This window comes from Neovison vison, chromosome 9, assembly GCF_020171115.1.
Source record: "Neovison vison isolate M4711 chromosome 9, ASM_NN_V1, whole genome shotgun sequence".
Classification (NCBI taxonomy): Eukaryota; Metazoa; Chordata; class Mammalia; order Carnivora; family Mustelidae; genus Neogale; species Neogale vison.
Window position 1 is genome coordinate 96,728,838 of NC_058099.1, and position 15,494 is coordinate 96,744,331.

General features: G+C 41.8%; 1 protein-coding gene across 1 annotated transcript in view; it reads right to left on the reverse strand.

The window, feature by feature from the left end:
• PLGRKT (plasminogen receptor with a C-terminal lysine) overlaps positions 1–15,093 on the reverse strand; it is a 66,189-nt gene extending 51,096 nt beyond the window's left edge. Inside the window, exons 1-3 of the mRNA XM_044265994.1 lie at positions 14,968–15,093; positions 13,822–13,949; positions 11,692–11,778 (exon numbers count right to left, since the gene is read on the reverse strand). Of these exons, the coding sequence (XP_044121929.1) occupies positions 11,692–11,772 (81 nt within the window). The 5' untranslated portion in view covers positions 11,773–11,778; positions 13,822–13,949; positions 14,968–15,093. The remainder of the gene's footprint in view (positions 1–11,691; positions 11,779–13,821; positions 13,950–14,967) is intronic.
• Positions 15,094–15,494: the final 401 nt, after the last annotated feature.

Consider the following 15,494-nt stretch of genomic DNA (forward strand, 5'->3'; position numbering starts at 1 on the left):
TTTCAAATTTTAGGATTGCTTATTCTAGCTCTGTAAAAAATGTTTTTGGTATTTTGATAGGGATTTCATTAAATGTGTGAATTGCTTTGGGGAATACAGACATTTTAACAATATTGGTTCTTCCAATCCATGAGCATGGAATGTCTTTCCATTTCTTTGTATCATCTTTAATTTCTTTGATCAGTGTTTTATAGTTTTCAGAGTACAGGTCTTTCTTTGGTTTGGTTTATACCTGGGTATCTTATTATTTTGGGTACAATTGTAAATGGGATCGATTTCTGGATTTCTCTTTCTGCTGCTTCATTATTGGTGTATAGAAATGCAACAGATTTCTCTATGTTCATCTTTTATCTTCCAACTTTACTGAATTTGTTCATCAGTTCTAGCAGTTTTTTGGTAGAGTCTTTGGGTTTTCAATGTAGAGTACCATGTCCTCTGCAAATATTGAAAATTTTCTTTTTTCCTTGCAGATTTGGATAGCTTTTATTTCTTTATGTTGTCTAACTGCTATCTCGATTGTTTCCTGTACTATGTTAAATAAAAGTGTTGAGAGTAAACATCTCTGTCTTATTGAGGGAAGAAAAGAAAAACAAAAGCTTTCTGATGTTCTGTAATGGCATTCATTGGTCTCATTGAAGTTTGCAAACAAACCTAAAACCAGTGTGTCCCCTTTAGAGGATTGATTGTAGGAAGTTGTCCTAGAAGAACTAGGCAGCAACTTGGTGGCTTGACCTTTCTTTGTCATTTATTTACCTTTGTAGAAGTAAGTGCCTGAGGGACCAAAGACCTTATTATTTCACTTCCATTTCCTATCACTCCTGCCATTCCTGAATATGGGCAGTATGTAGGAAATCATAACTATTTTCACTAACTCCTCTAAGTGATTCTAGATGTATTAATATTTTACCCCACATTTAAAAAGACTTGCTGGACATTTTTAGCAGCCTCAGTTAACAGGGGCACCTGGGTGGCTCAGTGGGTTAAAGCCTCTGCCTTCAGCTCGGGTCATGATCCCAGGGTCCTGGGGTCAAGCCCCGAATCGGGCTCTCTGCTCAGCAGGGAGCCTGTTTCCTCCTCTCTCTCTGCCTGCCTCTCTGCCTCCTTGTTATTTCTGTCTGTCAAATAAATAAATAAATCTTAAAAAAAAAAGTCAGTTAACATATTGTATTCTTTGTATTTACCCAGTTCTTCATAATGTTGTTAAATTATTTTTATCCATTTCAACTTTAATAGAAAAAGCCACTAACAGTTTCCCACCATCTTGAACCTCAGGTACTTAAAGACCACTAAAAAGGTCAAGATGCTCTTTTCAGAGGACCTGAACCCTGAGTCAGTTACATATTTAGCATGTGACGCATAATCTTTACTGTGCAGTGTCTAACTTCTTTATGTTTATTAAGAATGAGCTTGGGCTGAGATAACTGGATCTCCACATGCAAAAGAGTAAAGTTGAACCTTTACTTCATACCATATATAAAAATGAACTCAAAATGGATCAAAAACCTAAATATAAAAGCTAAAATTGTAAAACTCCTAGAAGAAAACATAGGGGGAAATCTTTATTATTTTGGATTTGACAATGGTTTCTCAATATGACACTTAAAGTATAACCAACAAAAGAAGAAATGAATTGGACTTCATAAATATTAAAAACTTGTATGTGTGAAAGAACACTGGGAGAGTGTAGGAAGATAACCCACATAATGGGAGAAAATATTGGCAAATCTTGTGTTTGATAAAGATCTAGTGTCTATCATACCTGAGCAACTCCTGCAACTCAAAAACAAAAATTCAAACAACCCAATTTAAAAATGAGCAGGACTAGACTTTTCTCCAAAGAGGATAACATGAATGGCCAACAAATACATGAAAAAATATTATTAGTTAGGGAAATTAAGGTCAAAACCACAGTGAGGGATGCCTGGCTGGCTCAGTCTGTTAAGCGTCTGCCTTTGGCCCAGGTCATGATCCCTGAGTCCTGGGATCAAGTCCTGTGTCAGGCTTCTTGCTCAGTGGGGAGCCTGCTTCTCCCTCTGCCTGCTGCTCCCCCTGCTTGTGTGATCTCTTGCTCTCTTTCTCTCTATGACAATTAAATAAATAAAATCTTAAACACACACACACACACACACCATGAGAAACAACTTCAAATCCACTACAATGGGTAGAATTTTTTTAAAAAGGAAGATAATGTGTATTGGCAAAGATGTGGAAAAATAGTAACACCCATACACTGTGGTAAGAATGTAAGATGGTACAGCCACCATGGGAGACATTTTTGTGGTTCCTCAATAAGTTAAACATAAAATTAAGTGATCTAGCAGTTCTACTCCTAGGTATATACTCAAAAGAACTGAAAATCAAGTGTTCAAATAAAAATTTACAAGAAACATCATAGCAGCACTATTCACAATTGCCAAAAGTGGAAATCTTAATGTTCATTAACAGATGAATGGACAAACAAAATGTGATATATCTATACAATGGAATGTTGTTTAGTCATAAATAAGAATGAATACTTCATGCCAGACGCAAAAATACACTGTATGATTCCATTTATATGAAATGTTCAGAACAGGCAAATCCATACAGACAGAAAGCAGATTAATGGTTTCCAGGAACTGGGGGTGATGCTTAATGGCCACGGGGTTTCCTTTTGATGAAAATGTTACAGAATTAAATAGTGTTGATGGTTGCACAACATTGTAAATGTCACTGAATTGTACACTTCAAGATGATGAATTTTCTAGTATGTGTTTTTTACCACAATATAATATAAATAAACCTCAGAAGAATGATTATGAGTAAGGGAAATAGGGAGTCTAAGAGCAGGTAGCAGGGATGGGGACTAGACAGAAGTGATTTTCAAAGGGTTAAGGTGAAGACTTTTTTTTTTCTTTTTTTTTAGATTTTATTTATTTACTTGACAGACAGAGATCACCAGTAGGCAGAGAGGCAGGCAGAGAGAGAGAGGAGAAAGCAGGCTCCCTGCCGAGCAGAGAGCCCGATGTGGGGCTCGATCTCAGGACCCTGGGATCATGACCTGAGCCGAAAGCAGAGGCTTTAACCCACTGAGCCACCCAGGCCCCCCAAGGTGAAGACTTTTAAATCCAAGTTCCCCCACTGTTGGTGAGCATGTGTTGACATGCTGCCTCTTTTATTCAAGGCACTTTCTGGTCACTTCTGGTTCTAGAGATAACTCCCACTTGCTCATCTTTCTACATACCGATAGGGGTGGCTGCTTTCCTCCCCTCTTCACTACCTGCTTTTTATTTTGGGTTCCTTGTTGCTGCAAGACTCACTATAGGGCAGACACTGTACTCTCTTGCTTGCCTCAGAACATTAAGCCCTTCCTATTTCAAGATTTGGTACAGCTTTCACCTCAAAGAAACAGATGAGAGGACACAGGAATGACAGACTGTTGGGAGTTATAGAGGTTTAAACAATTTCAAAAAGTTCTCACAATAATTATTTTCTGTTTTAATTTTTATATATTTGAAAAAGCATGCATTGAGTACCCATTATTTTTTGTTGTAGAAATAATCCTATCACAGCCCATGCTGGTTTATAGACAAATTACTATAAATTTAGTGGCTTAAAACAACACAGATTACTACTGGACATCAGAAGTCTGACACAGTCTAGGGTGCCTGGGTGGCTCAGTGGGTTAAGCCACTGCCTTCGGCTCAGGTCATGATCTCAGGATCCTGGGATCGAGTCCCGCATCGGGCTCTCTGCTCAGCGGGGAGCCTGCTTCCTCCTCTCTCTCTCTCTCTGCCTGCCTCTCTGCCTACTTGTGATCTCTCTCTGTCAAATAAATAAATAAAATCTTAAAAAAAAAAAAATCTTTAAAAAAAAAAAAAAGAAGTCTGACACAGTCTAAAAACTAGGTGTCTGGCAAGGCTACATTCCTTTCTAAGAGTCTGGGGGAGAATCTGTTTCCTAGCATTTTCCAGTTTCTAGAGGTCATCTACAATCCTTGGCTGGTTCTCTTTCTCCATCTTAAAAGCCAGCAACATCACCCCTCTCACTTTTTTTTTTTTTAAAGATTTTACTTATTTATTTGACAGAGATCACAAGTAGGTGGAGAGGCAGGCAGAGAGAGAGAGGAGGAAGTGGGCTCCCTGCTGAGCAGAGAGATTTATTTCATTTATTTTTGAGAGAGAGAGAAGAAAGTGGAGGTAGGGGCAGAAGGAGAGGGAGAGTGAAGAGAAAATGCTCAAGCAGACTCCCTACTGAGCATGGAGGGCTTGATCTCAGGACCCTGAGATCATGACCTGAGCAGAAACCAAGAGTCAGCCCCTTAACCAACTGAGACACTCGGTTTAAAAAAAAAAAAAAAATTAACTCTAGGGGCACCTGGGTGGTTCAGCGAAGTGGCCAACTCTTCATCTCATCTCAGATCTCCATCTCAGTGTCCTGAGTTCAAACCCTGCATTGGGCTTCATGCTAGGCATACAGCCTATTTAAAAAAAATTTTTTTAGGGACGCCTGGGTGGCGCAGTTGGTTGGACGGCTGCCTTTGGCTCAGGGCGTGATCCTGGAGTCCCGGGATCGAGTCCCACATCAGGCTCCCAGCTCCATGGGGAGTCTGCTTCGCTCTCTGACCTTCTCCTCGCTCATTCTCTCTCACTGTCTCTCTCTCTCAAATAAATAAAATAAAATCTTTAAAAAAAAAAAATCCTTTTAAAAAAAATTTTTTTAACTCTAGGATACTTAACATAGTGTTATGTTAGTTTTAGGTATACAATATAGTGATTCAACAATGTTAGTTTTATGTGTAAAACAATGTTAGTTTTAGGTGTACAATATAGTGATTCAACAATTCTATACATTACTCAATGCTCATCATAAGGGTATCTTAATCCCTTTCACCTAATTCACCCATCCCCACCACCACCCCTCTGGTAACCCTCAATTTTTTCTCTATAGTTAAGAGCCTTTTTTTGTTGTGGTTTCTCTTTTTTTTGTCTTTGCTTATTTGTTTTGTTTCTTAAATTACACATATGAGTGAAGTCATAAGGTATTTATATCCTCTTTTTTTCTCTTTACTTAACACTTTCAAGAATTCATGTGTTTAGGGGCGCCTGGGTGGCTCAGTGGGTTAAAGCCTCTGCTTTCGGCTCAGGTCATAATCCCAGGGTCCTGGGATCGAGCCCCACATCGGGGCTCTCTGCCTCAGCGGGGAGCCTGCTTCCTCCTCTCTCTGCCTGCCTCTCTGCCTACTTGTGATCTCTCTCTCTGTCAAATAAATAAATAAAATCTTTAAAAAAAAAAAAAAAAGAATTCGTGTGTTTAGATTGGGTTCACATGGATAATCAAGGATAATTTTCCCATCTCCAGGTCTGCTCCCTTAATCATATCTGCAAGGTCCATTTTGCCACATTAGGTTACATATTCACAAGTTCCAGGATTAGGCTGTGGACATCTTTAGGGGAACAGTGTTCTGCCTACCATATATATCCATATCCATACAAACATTTGGTTATTGCAGCATAATGCAACCTCTTCCCACTAAACTAGATGAGAAGTTCCTTGAATACAGAGCCTATACCTCATACATTTCTGGGTCCTGCTTAGCATATAGCACATTATTTTGTGTGTATTAAATAACTATATTTTTCTGGTTCATAACTGTCATTTCCTTAACACCAAACTCTAACAACAGACATACAGGTCAAAGGATGGCTTTCATGTATTTTTTAAATCTTTAGTTTGTTGTCTATACACAGTAAACAGTGAAAAATGTACCTGACTCATCTTTATATGGACTATATCTGCTTTGCCTACACAGCAGTAGAGCACAGCATGGACCTATGGAATCTTCCTTCATTCTTTCTACTTTCCACTTCCAATTGCCATCCTATTGTTTAACATTGAAATTCTTTTTTTTTTTTTTTTTTAAAGATTTAATTTATTTATTTGAGAGAGAGAGACAGTGAGAGAGAGCATGAGCGAGGAGAAGGTCAGAGAGCGAAGCAGACTCCCCATGGAGCTGGGAGCCCGATGTGGGACTTGATCCCGGGACTCCAGGATCACGCCCTGAGCCGAAGGCAGTCGTCCAACCAACTGCGCCACCCAGGCGTCCCTAACATTGAAATTCTTTACTGGCCACTCAGGTGATATAAAATTAGTTTAGGTATGCCATCTAATGGGATTTTAAGGAAGTATTCATTTTTTACTGAATGATACTTAGTTTACTGAGTATAGCCATCCGTTTACAATCCTCAGTAACAGTTGAAACAAAGCAATGGGAAACTGAAGTTTGCTAATGATTTGAAAACATCATTATAACTAGTAGTGTGAATCCTTTCCAGCTCAACTTGAACCAAAGTTGTTCATAAAAAAAACTTTCTGATTTGAAGCTTTTTATGAATTTTTATTAATCAGACTCCTGTGACTGATTTAATTTCATGACTAACTTACTTAAATTGAAAAAGTTATTTGGTTTCATCTTCAATATGCATTATATTAAATCCCTGCCAATTATTAATTATAATTATGTAGCATCATAGAAAAAGAAAAGGCAGAGGTCTCAAGCTAGGTTGTGCATCACTGTCCCCGGGAGAGCTTAGAACAATAACAACATGCCTGACCATGAAGAGATCTAACTGGTCTGAATGGGACTAAAATCCCAAGGCTCCCAGGTGAATAGAATGTATAGCCAGCTAGGAACCTGGACGTAGCTGAATATCTAATTTGGGTCCTTTTCTCTGAAGGAAAAAAAGAACCCAATAATATGGGATTATTGAGTTAAGATTTCTTTTTTTTACCAAAAAAATAAAAATAAAAAGTAGAACTAAGAAAAAGCCATTGGGGAAAGGATTCGAGTCATTAGGTTTTTCTTTACTATAAGTTTTGCTTTATTCTATTTGCCCCTTTGGTTGAGATGCCCTATTTTGGAAAGGAGCCAAAAGACATACTATCATGTGCTAAAGGCATTAGTATATATGATGTTTCAACTGGGATTTAAAAAAATCTTTTAAAGAAGTCGCAAAGGCATGTAATCTTCTATTCCAGTGGCTCATTCCTTATATTTGCTGAGTCCTTCTCAGTCCCAGGAGCTCTGGGATATGAGATCAATTCCAGGTCAGCTTTAGCAGTCTGGGTTCACTCAACATGTAGGATGGAACATACCTATCAGTAGCTTCAGGGGTATTGTGATCATTGGTGCTCATTTTATTATGCCTCAAAACTTATAAATATATTCTCCAGTATGTATCAAATGTTTTGTGATATTTCCACCTGATCTTCCAAATTTTCCACAGATTATTTTTCTCTCTAGGCTGTTCTAGTTAGGATCAGAACTTAAGTAGCTTTAGGGTTGGAAAGCTGCTTCAGCCATGTTGATCTATATCTTCTTTGTCATCTTTTGTTAAAATTAGAAGATAAATAATAAGGTTTATCCTGATTAACAAGGAAAAACTAATCTTCTTAGCCAAACACATGTTGGGAGAATCAGTCTGTGTGGGCCAGGAGCAACCGGTGCTTTTTACTGGGTGAGCCAAGGATACAGGTTCTGACTGCTGTTTACAGGGGCCATTTCTCAGAATTATGTTTGCAGTAAGGAACCTGAGAGATGAAGTAACATGTCTCACCTAAGAGCAACCTAGATGACCACTCATGACTAAAGTAGTAGATAATGAACATAGACTCAGGCTGCTTGAAGTGTTGTATCAAGTCTTCCGCCAGTATCTGTGAAGCAGCAAAGGACTAAATTGTTAACCTGCCAGTTGGGTAAAATCACAGAGCCTGCCAGTTTGAGTAACAAGGAAGAGATGCTGACAGAGACATGGCATTCTGAAATCCAAAGGACATTCTGAAAGGGACCTCATTGGTTGGGTTACTAGATATGAAAAGACTCTGAGATCTGGTAGGAAATAGTCTCACCCAGGTGGTGGTAAGAATGGGAAGGAATAGGAAGGGTCTCTCACTCTCACTGTTTTGTTTTGAACAACAAAAGGTAGAATTCAAATAAGCTGCCCCCGCGGGTGCTGTGATTGTGGCCTGTTGTCCTGTGGAGTGGGAGAAGGAAAGAATGTTACCAAGAAGATGGGGTACAAGTCCCACAGCCCTGCCAAAAGGCCTGGCAATGTGGCTGTAGCTGAAGGGAGGCCCTTTGAAATGGAGAAGAAATGCAAAGCCTTGCTTACTGGCCCTCAGCTACTCTCTCCTCCCAACTTAGTTGCTTTAGGGAGGAAGGTTAGGTGTGCTGAAGAACTTCATTCAGAGAGGAGAGAGGAGGAATTCAAATATTTATAGCTCTGTTGGATACAGGTGCCCAAGTACACTTGGTCCTATGTGGGGAGGGTGAACTCAGCACCAGGATGGCTTTAAGAGCTGAGGGTGCAAGGCTGAGCAGTGACCCAGTAGAGGCTAAAGAATGAGGGCCCTGAACACCAGTGCCCTCCAGCAACCAGGGGTGTGCTGGGGAGGAAGCAGCATCAATTCTGGAATGAGGAGCCAAAGGGCAAAAGGCTGTCCTTGTCCCTTTGCATTCCCCATCGTCTGCAGCTGTGAGACAGTACAGTCTCCTTAACTTTGGAGATAACCTCAGCTAGGACAACTGTTTAACCCCTGTGTTAAATTCTTTGGTCTGTGTTCCCATAGAGGGAAAAAAAAACATTGGAATTCAACTGATAAGAGTTTGAGCAACATTTGCAGTAAGAAAGGGAAATGAAAGTGACCCTTGAGCCAATTCAGGATACTGCAGTTATGTCCCCTGCATATAAATGTATAATGAAATTGATGTGTTACTTGCTTATATTGTAAATATTCATAGTAATAAGGAGACATTCTCTCATTCAGGGATTCCCTGACCCCTTCCAGGTGGTCTATTAGAAACAATATAGAGTCCCAAGGAGAAAAAGAGAAAATCACAGCCAATCACCATCTGCAAACACAGGCACCAAATACCTCCTAGTTTCTGGGGCTGTTACAACAAAGCACACCACAGATTAGGTGGCTTAACAACAGAAATTTATTGTCTCCATTCCAGAGGCTAGAAGTCCAAAATTAAGGCGTCAGCAGGGTTGGTTCCTTTCCAGGGCTGTGTCAGGATCTGTTCCACACCTCTCTCCTTGCCTCATAAATAGCTGCCTCATAGCCCCACAGCATTCTCTCTGTAGGCATGCCTCTGTGTCCAAATTTCCCCATTTTATGAGGACAGCAGTCATATATTGGATTAGGGCTCATCCTAATGACTTCATTTTAACTTGACTGACTCTGTAAAGACTCTCTCTCCAAATATATCATTCTGAGATAGCAGGGATTAGGACTTTAACTTAATTAAGAATAGTGGGAAGGACACACAGTTCAACCCACAGCATACTCCTTTCAAAAAGGGGAGGCAGCTATTGGCTACAACTGAGCTCTTGTTAAAAATGAATATCTGACCCATGGAGTCTTGTGGCTTTCCAGCCTCAACCCCATCTTGGGGTGGGTCAACTAGGACATGACAATTATAAGGAAAGGGCCTGTTTGCTGGTCAAATAAAGACATATTTGAGGGTATGACTGGCCTGGCCCTACTGTCACCTCAGTTTTGCATAAAGGAGTAGCAGCTGCCCCTTTGGGAAAATCTTCATCTCCTACTCTGCCACATGAAGTAGGGCTACTGGCTTAATAGGGCCCTTGGATCCACAGAGATTCTCCCATATGCATGGGCCTGGATTACCTTTGGTTCAGCTAAGCTGAAAACGGACGGTGCCGATAGTGCTCCTGCTCGTTTGAACTCAGCACTAGCTATAGTGGTCACTGCGATCAGTGGGCCGAAATCAAGGCTGTTATCAAAGCTCTGGTCAGCTGCGCTGAGGGGCAGGTTGTTGGGAGGGGTAACTGTACATGGGCCCTGAATGTCCCCACACATTCTTGCTGAGTAGGCCAAGAATGCAAGGCCCAGACTGTTCTTTACAGGCCATTTGTCTGGGATGTGTTTACAGTGAATGACCTTCAGGGATAAGGTCAAGTCCTCCACCAACTCTTCCGGCTCACTAACCACTATGAAAGCAGTAGATTCCCCAAGCCCAGTGTTCCCCAAATGTGCCATACACCCACTGAGTGCACAGCACCCATTTAAGTCCATCTTAATCACTTCTGTGAGACTTGAGGGACATAGGATTACTCCCACCAACCTCTTGATTGTGTTGCTCATGTGCTAGGAGTAATGAAGTCCTTTGTCTCTGACGGAAGTATCTCCTGTATTCTGCCAGCGTCCAGGAAACAGCAACAGGCTAATTAACAAGCTTGCAGGTGGGATACAATCCCAGGCCTTCACATATTCTGACTTCACTGATGTAAAAGTCTGTAGTTTCCAAAGGTCTTGGATAAGGTTTCTCTGGGTGTATGACATTCTTGGCTGGTGTGTATGCCTAATGTTTGGTCCTCCCCTATGTCATTCTGCTCTGTTACAACACTTCAGTTCCCAATCTTTAAATTGTTCCATTCTCCCAAAAGAAATCATTATCCTGCAGAAGACACTCTTCATAGCAATAATAACAGTAGCAACAACTAATACTTTTAAAGTGAGAGACACTGTCCTAAAGACTTCAGGCATTGTTCTGTACTCTATACATTGTATACATTGTTCTGTATACTCTCTGTACACTACCTTATTACTCTTCAAAACAGCCCTCTGAAGGGGATACTGTCATCTCCAGTTGACAGACTAGTAAGGCCCACATCATACTGTCAGCGAGGGATTCAAACCTAGTTAGTCTGGCTTTAGTCCTTACTTTTAATCATTCGCCATACTGCCTCACAGTAGGATCTTTTACTCCCAGGGCCATAATGAACCCCAAAGGTCAAGAGATCTTCATTTGAAATCTTAGGAAAATAATTTTAGTCAAACTTTTAACACTTGACTATGACATCCAACAATTTAAAATCCTTTTTGACAACTGATATTAGGCAATCAGACAATCTTCTACTTTGCTTTGATCTTTTCTATCTAGCCTATGTATAAACCCAGTGTCAAGTTTTTACCCTGTATATTAATTTCCTATTGTCGCTATAACAAATTATCAACGTTAGTGGCTTAAAACAACATAAACTTATTATCTTATGGTTCTGCAGTCAGAAATCCAAAGTGGGTGGCTGGTGAGACTGTATTCCTTCTCTCAGCTCTAGGAGAGAATCCACATCCTTTCCTTTTCCAGCTCCTAGAGGCTATCTGAATTCCTTTGCCCTTCATTAGATCTTCAAAGCCAACAGTGTATACATCTTCAAACCTTTCTTTCACTCTGACTTTGACCCTCCCGCTTCCCTGTATCCTTTATAAGGACCTTTGTGATGACCTTGAGCCCATCCAGATAATCTCGGATAACCCAGGATCTTCCCTATCACAAACTCCTTAACTTAATCACATTGCAAAGTCCCTTTTGCTATGTAAGGCAAGGTATTCACAGAGGTTTAGGTTGCAGATATGTGGTGAGGGGAGCGGCCTCATTCTACCTGCCCAACACTCCTAGCAGGTATGTCTTACTTCAGGATGGAGATTTTTAAAAAGTATCTGGATTGGAGATCTAAACACACCCATTCACCAGATAATTAATAGTGCATTTCATCTTGATCCTGAGGATAGAGCCCCAAGAATATTTTCCCTTTTGAGGTCAAAGAGAACAGTACTTCTGGAGTACATGTCACAGAAACTTTAACCACTGTAACAACATAAAAGCTTAATTATTTGAAAATGTACCTGGAGTCGAGCATTCATAAGCATAAACTCCTGTTGGTTTTTCATGTTTTCACTCATGGATTTTGAAAATATAAATCCCATCTTGACCTAAAATGTGAAAAAGCAAAGAGACGTAAAACAATATAGTTCATGTATATCCTCATATGCTCTGCTTTGGGCTACTGTAAGCTTATAACAATGTAAAAAGAAAAAAAAAAAAGACAGATTTCCTGGGAACATGGTGTAGATTATAGTTCTTGCTTCTAACTAGCTGTCTGATCTTTGGCAAATATAACCAGCCTGCTCAACATTTGCTCACCTAAGACCAGGGGACTAAACTTAGACAAATTCCAAAATCTTCTCCTGCCCTATAGCCATACAGCTCCATGTTTCTGATTTTTCTTCCCATTGTAAATCTTGAAGAACCGAATGCTTACAAACGAACAAAGAGACCACTCTTCTGTGAGCGACAGGGTGGACACCATCCATTCTCTGACGTCCTGTATAGCTGGAGGACAGAAACTTTGCTTCTGAGAAGGGGTGATTCAGAAGATGCATTGTACTCTTTGAGGAGAGATTTCTCTGTGCTCCTTGAATTTGTGTTTTAGGGAGTTTTAGGTGTCTCAAGATCACTATGTCAGTACTCTTGCTGTAATCCCTGCCTCTCTCCTACATACCCCTTATTCTGTCATACACTGCTAATATCCCTTAGTTTTCCTCTTCAGGCTACTTTGTTCTCTTCAGGCTACTGCCGAAGTTTCTCAAGAGAGGAAGAACAAAATGATACTTAAATGTCCTGAGAAAAGCAATTTTTAAATGAATACATGGCATTGCCTGTCTTATTTATCTTACTCAAGAAGTTCTTGGGGCACCTGGGTGGCTCAGTGGGTTAAGCCTCTGGCCTTTGGCTCAGGTCATGAGCTCAGGGTCCTGGGATCAAGCACCGCATCGGGCTCTCTGCTCAGCAGGGAGCCTGCTTCCTCTTCTCTCTCTGCCTGCCTCTCTGCCTACTTGTGATCTCTGTTAAATAAATAAAATCTTAAAAGGAAAAAAAAGTTCTTAAGTGAGCCATCACTTCTAGGGGGCCCAAATTTCAATTTTTTATTCTTAATCCAATTGGATAGTTACAGAAGGCTTTCAGTTAGTTGTTAATTTTACTTTCAGAAGACTGCAAAACTCAGGGATGTTACAACTGCTCTATGTCCAGTAATATTGCTGGTTTTCTTTGGTAAGCTACTCAGAAGGGTTGTGAACCTTAGGTCAGAGTAGTCAGTCTCAATGCTTTCTACCCCAAATTCACACTCTTCTGTGAGAAACCCAGCAGAGCTTCTATTTTTCCCTATCATCAGGAAGTAGTAGCTTCTGGTTAACTGAGGAGAAGATACTGGGGGAGGGAGGGCATTTCATGCCAGGTAGGTAGAATGTGTTATCCTTGCTAATTTGGCTCCACGTCAGTGGGAACTGTAAGCCATCCTTCAAGTGTCTTCCCTGTATTATGGCCAAGGTTGCATCTTTGAAAGATAGGAACCTCTGAGCCAGAGTCAGCCTCAATGATGGACACAGGAAACTAAACTGTACAGAACAGGCAGGTCATGAGGTTTCCCTGTCCCTCTGCCACTCCCCCACTCCATCCTCTCTGTCCAGAGAGTTAGAGGCCACCCCATGAGGACAGGGAGACCTTACAGAAGTTCTTTCCTTTCTGCAGACTTTGACACACAGCCCCCCCCCCCCCCCCCCGCTCAAACACACACGCAAGTCAGCTGACTCCAACAGCCGACCAGAACTTGCTTGAAGGAAGGAGCAATGTTTTCCATCTGGGCAGTCCCCATAACGTCTTTTTCCCAGAAATGTTTGCATAGAGTATGACTGGTACAAGAGAAACCTAGCTCAGGTCACTTTCCATTCCTTTTTTTTTTTTTTCCTATACATAGGAGTAGGTGATTGAATTTTTCCATATGTTGTAAACATTATAAAGGAAACAACTGTCCTCTAATCCTACTCCTACACATACACACCATATATCACAGAACTATGTCTCTTATAGGGCCCCTGTTTATAAGGGGGTGGGACCTCTTCTGAAGTGGAGAGATGGTCCTCATGTCAGCCCTCTAGGGAAGAGAAACTATCTGGAAGCTTAGGGTATAGACTTACCTGGTTTTGGACCTTGGTTTCTTGGGTCTGGATGGTATTTTGGATGTGTTAGAGAACACTCCCAAGGGTTAAAGGTAAAATCCAAGCAGGTTGAAGAACTTCCCTGTTTTCCTCAACAGAAACCACACCTGAAAGTGAGTGTACAACACCTTGTGAACTATGCCCTGGGGTTCAGTATTGTCAACTTCCCTCTCCATTCACATCCTAACAAAGCCATTTTCCAAAGTCTAGGAGGTTCCTTAGGATGCCCAGAATACTCTCAGCTTTCTCTCTATGAAATCAAGCAAGAGTGATCTTGTAATAGGGATAATTTTGAATTCACTCAGTTGAATAAGGTTAAGTCCTTCAAAAATCCCAGTACTTTATCACTGGTGACAAATGTTTCACTATTTACAACTAAGATACTAGTATGTCTCAGAGGGCTTAGAGGGCTGATTTGGTCTCTTCTGCCTTCAATTTTCCTTTGATTATTCCTGAGACCTTAGAAAGGACTCTTTAATGCTCCAGCCCCTTTCCTCCGTGCCATAGTTTACAATGGGAAGGGCTATTTCTGAGGAGTGCAGGGGCAGCAAGCTCCAGGCAGCCTTCCTCCAGTCACCCTGGGAATGAGGATTTGATTTTACTTATTGAAAAAGAGAGAGAGAGAGAGAGAGAAGTTCATGACCCATGACCTCTTGTCATCCACATGTCTGTGCTGATTCATTTCCTGATCAAATAACACAGTACACGCATTTATGACTGGTGGCATAATTTCATTGGGTTTCTGGTCTTTTTTACATTCCATTCAATCTGGGCCAGTTCCCCAAGGTATTCCAGCTCTGAACCAACCCACAGCTTCCGGGAGGTTTTCCCTAGTGTAGACCCATTGTTTGTAACTCGGGTATTTCCAGCAGTCCTGAGATTATTTCCGTTAATAATGCCCTGCCTACTTTCCCCCAACTGCGTTACATCGATACGGGAGGGGCCAGGAGTCCTTCCGAGCGGTCTTCGAAAGCGAGGCTGGAGATACAGGTCAGCCCTGGGGGCGGGAGGGGAGCCAACTGGAGGTGCTCCCAAGGAGTGGGCCAGCGCTGCCCGGCGGCCCGGCGGCCCGGCCTCCCCACCCCAGCTCTCGGAACGCGGGCTGTCTGACCGGCGCTCACTCACTGGGCAGCAGGTGGCGGAGGTGCGGAGAGACCGTACTCGCTGCAAAGGCCTGCAGACCCCGGGGGTCCCGTTGATCGTGACTGGATGGGGACTCGCCGGGCGGAGCCTCGGGCGGGACTAGATGGCCTTGACAGTGACGCCGAAGCTCGGCCAATCAGGGCAGCGCTTGCTTCCTTAAAGGGGCCGCTCGCCCGACTGAGGCCTGGGGTGTGCTTTCCGGCCAGGCCCCCCGCGGGGACTGCAGAGGCAAATTCAAACCAACAGCGGCTCAGCTGTCAGATTTCGAGGGGACGAAGAGGAAGCAGAATGAAAATCTCACATAACGGCCTCCCTGAGGTCCCGGAGTTACCCGAGTATGTGAGAAATCCATGCTCCCCTGCCGAGCTGAGCCATCTCACTGTTATTCTCCAGAAATGGTGTCAGCCACCACTGTTGTGTCTGTTTCCCAGAAGAGAATGTGTCTCATGAGAGGCTGTCCCTTAAACGTAAAATCCACAGTTGCAAACGTTTTTTTAAAAATTGAAATA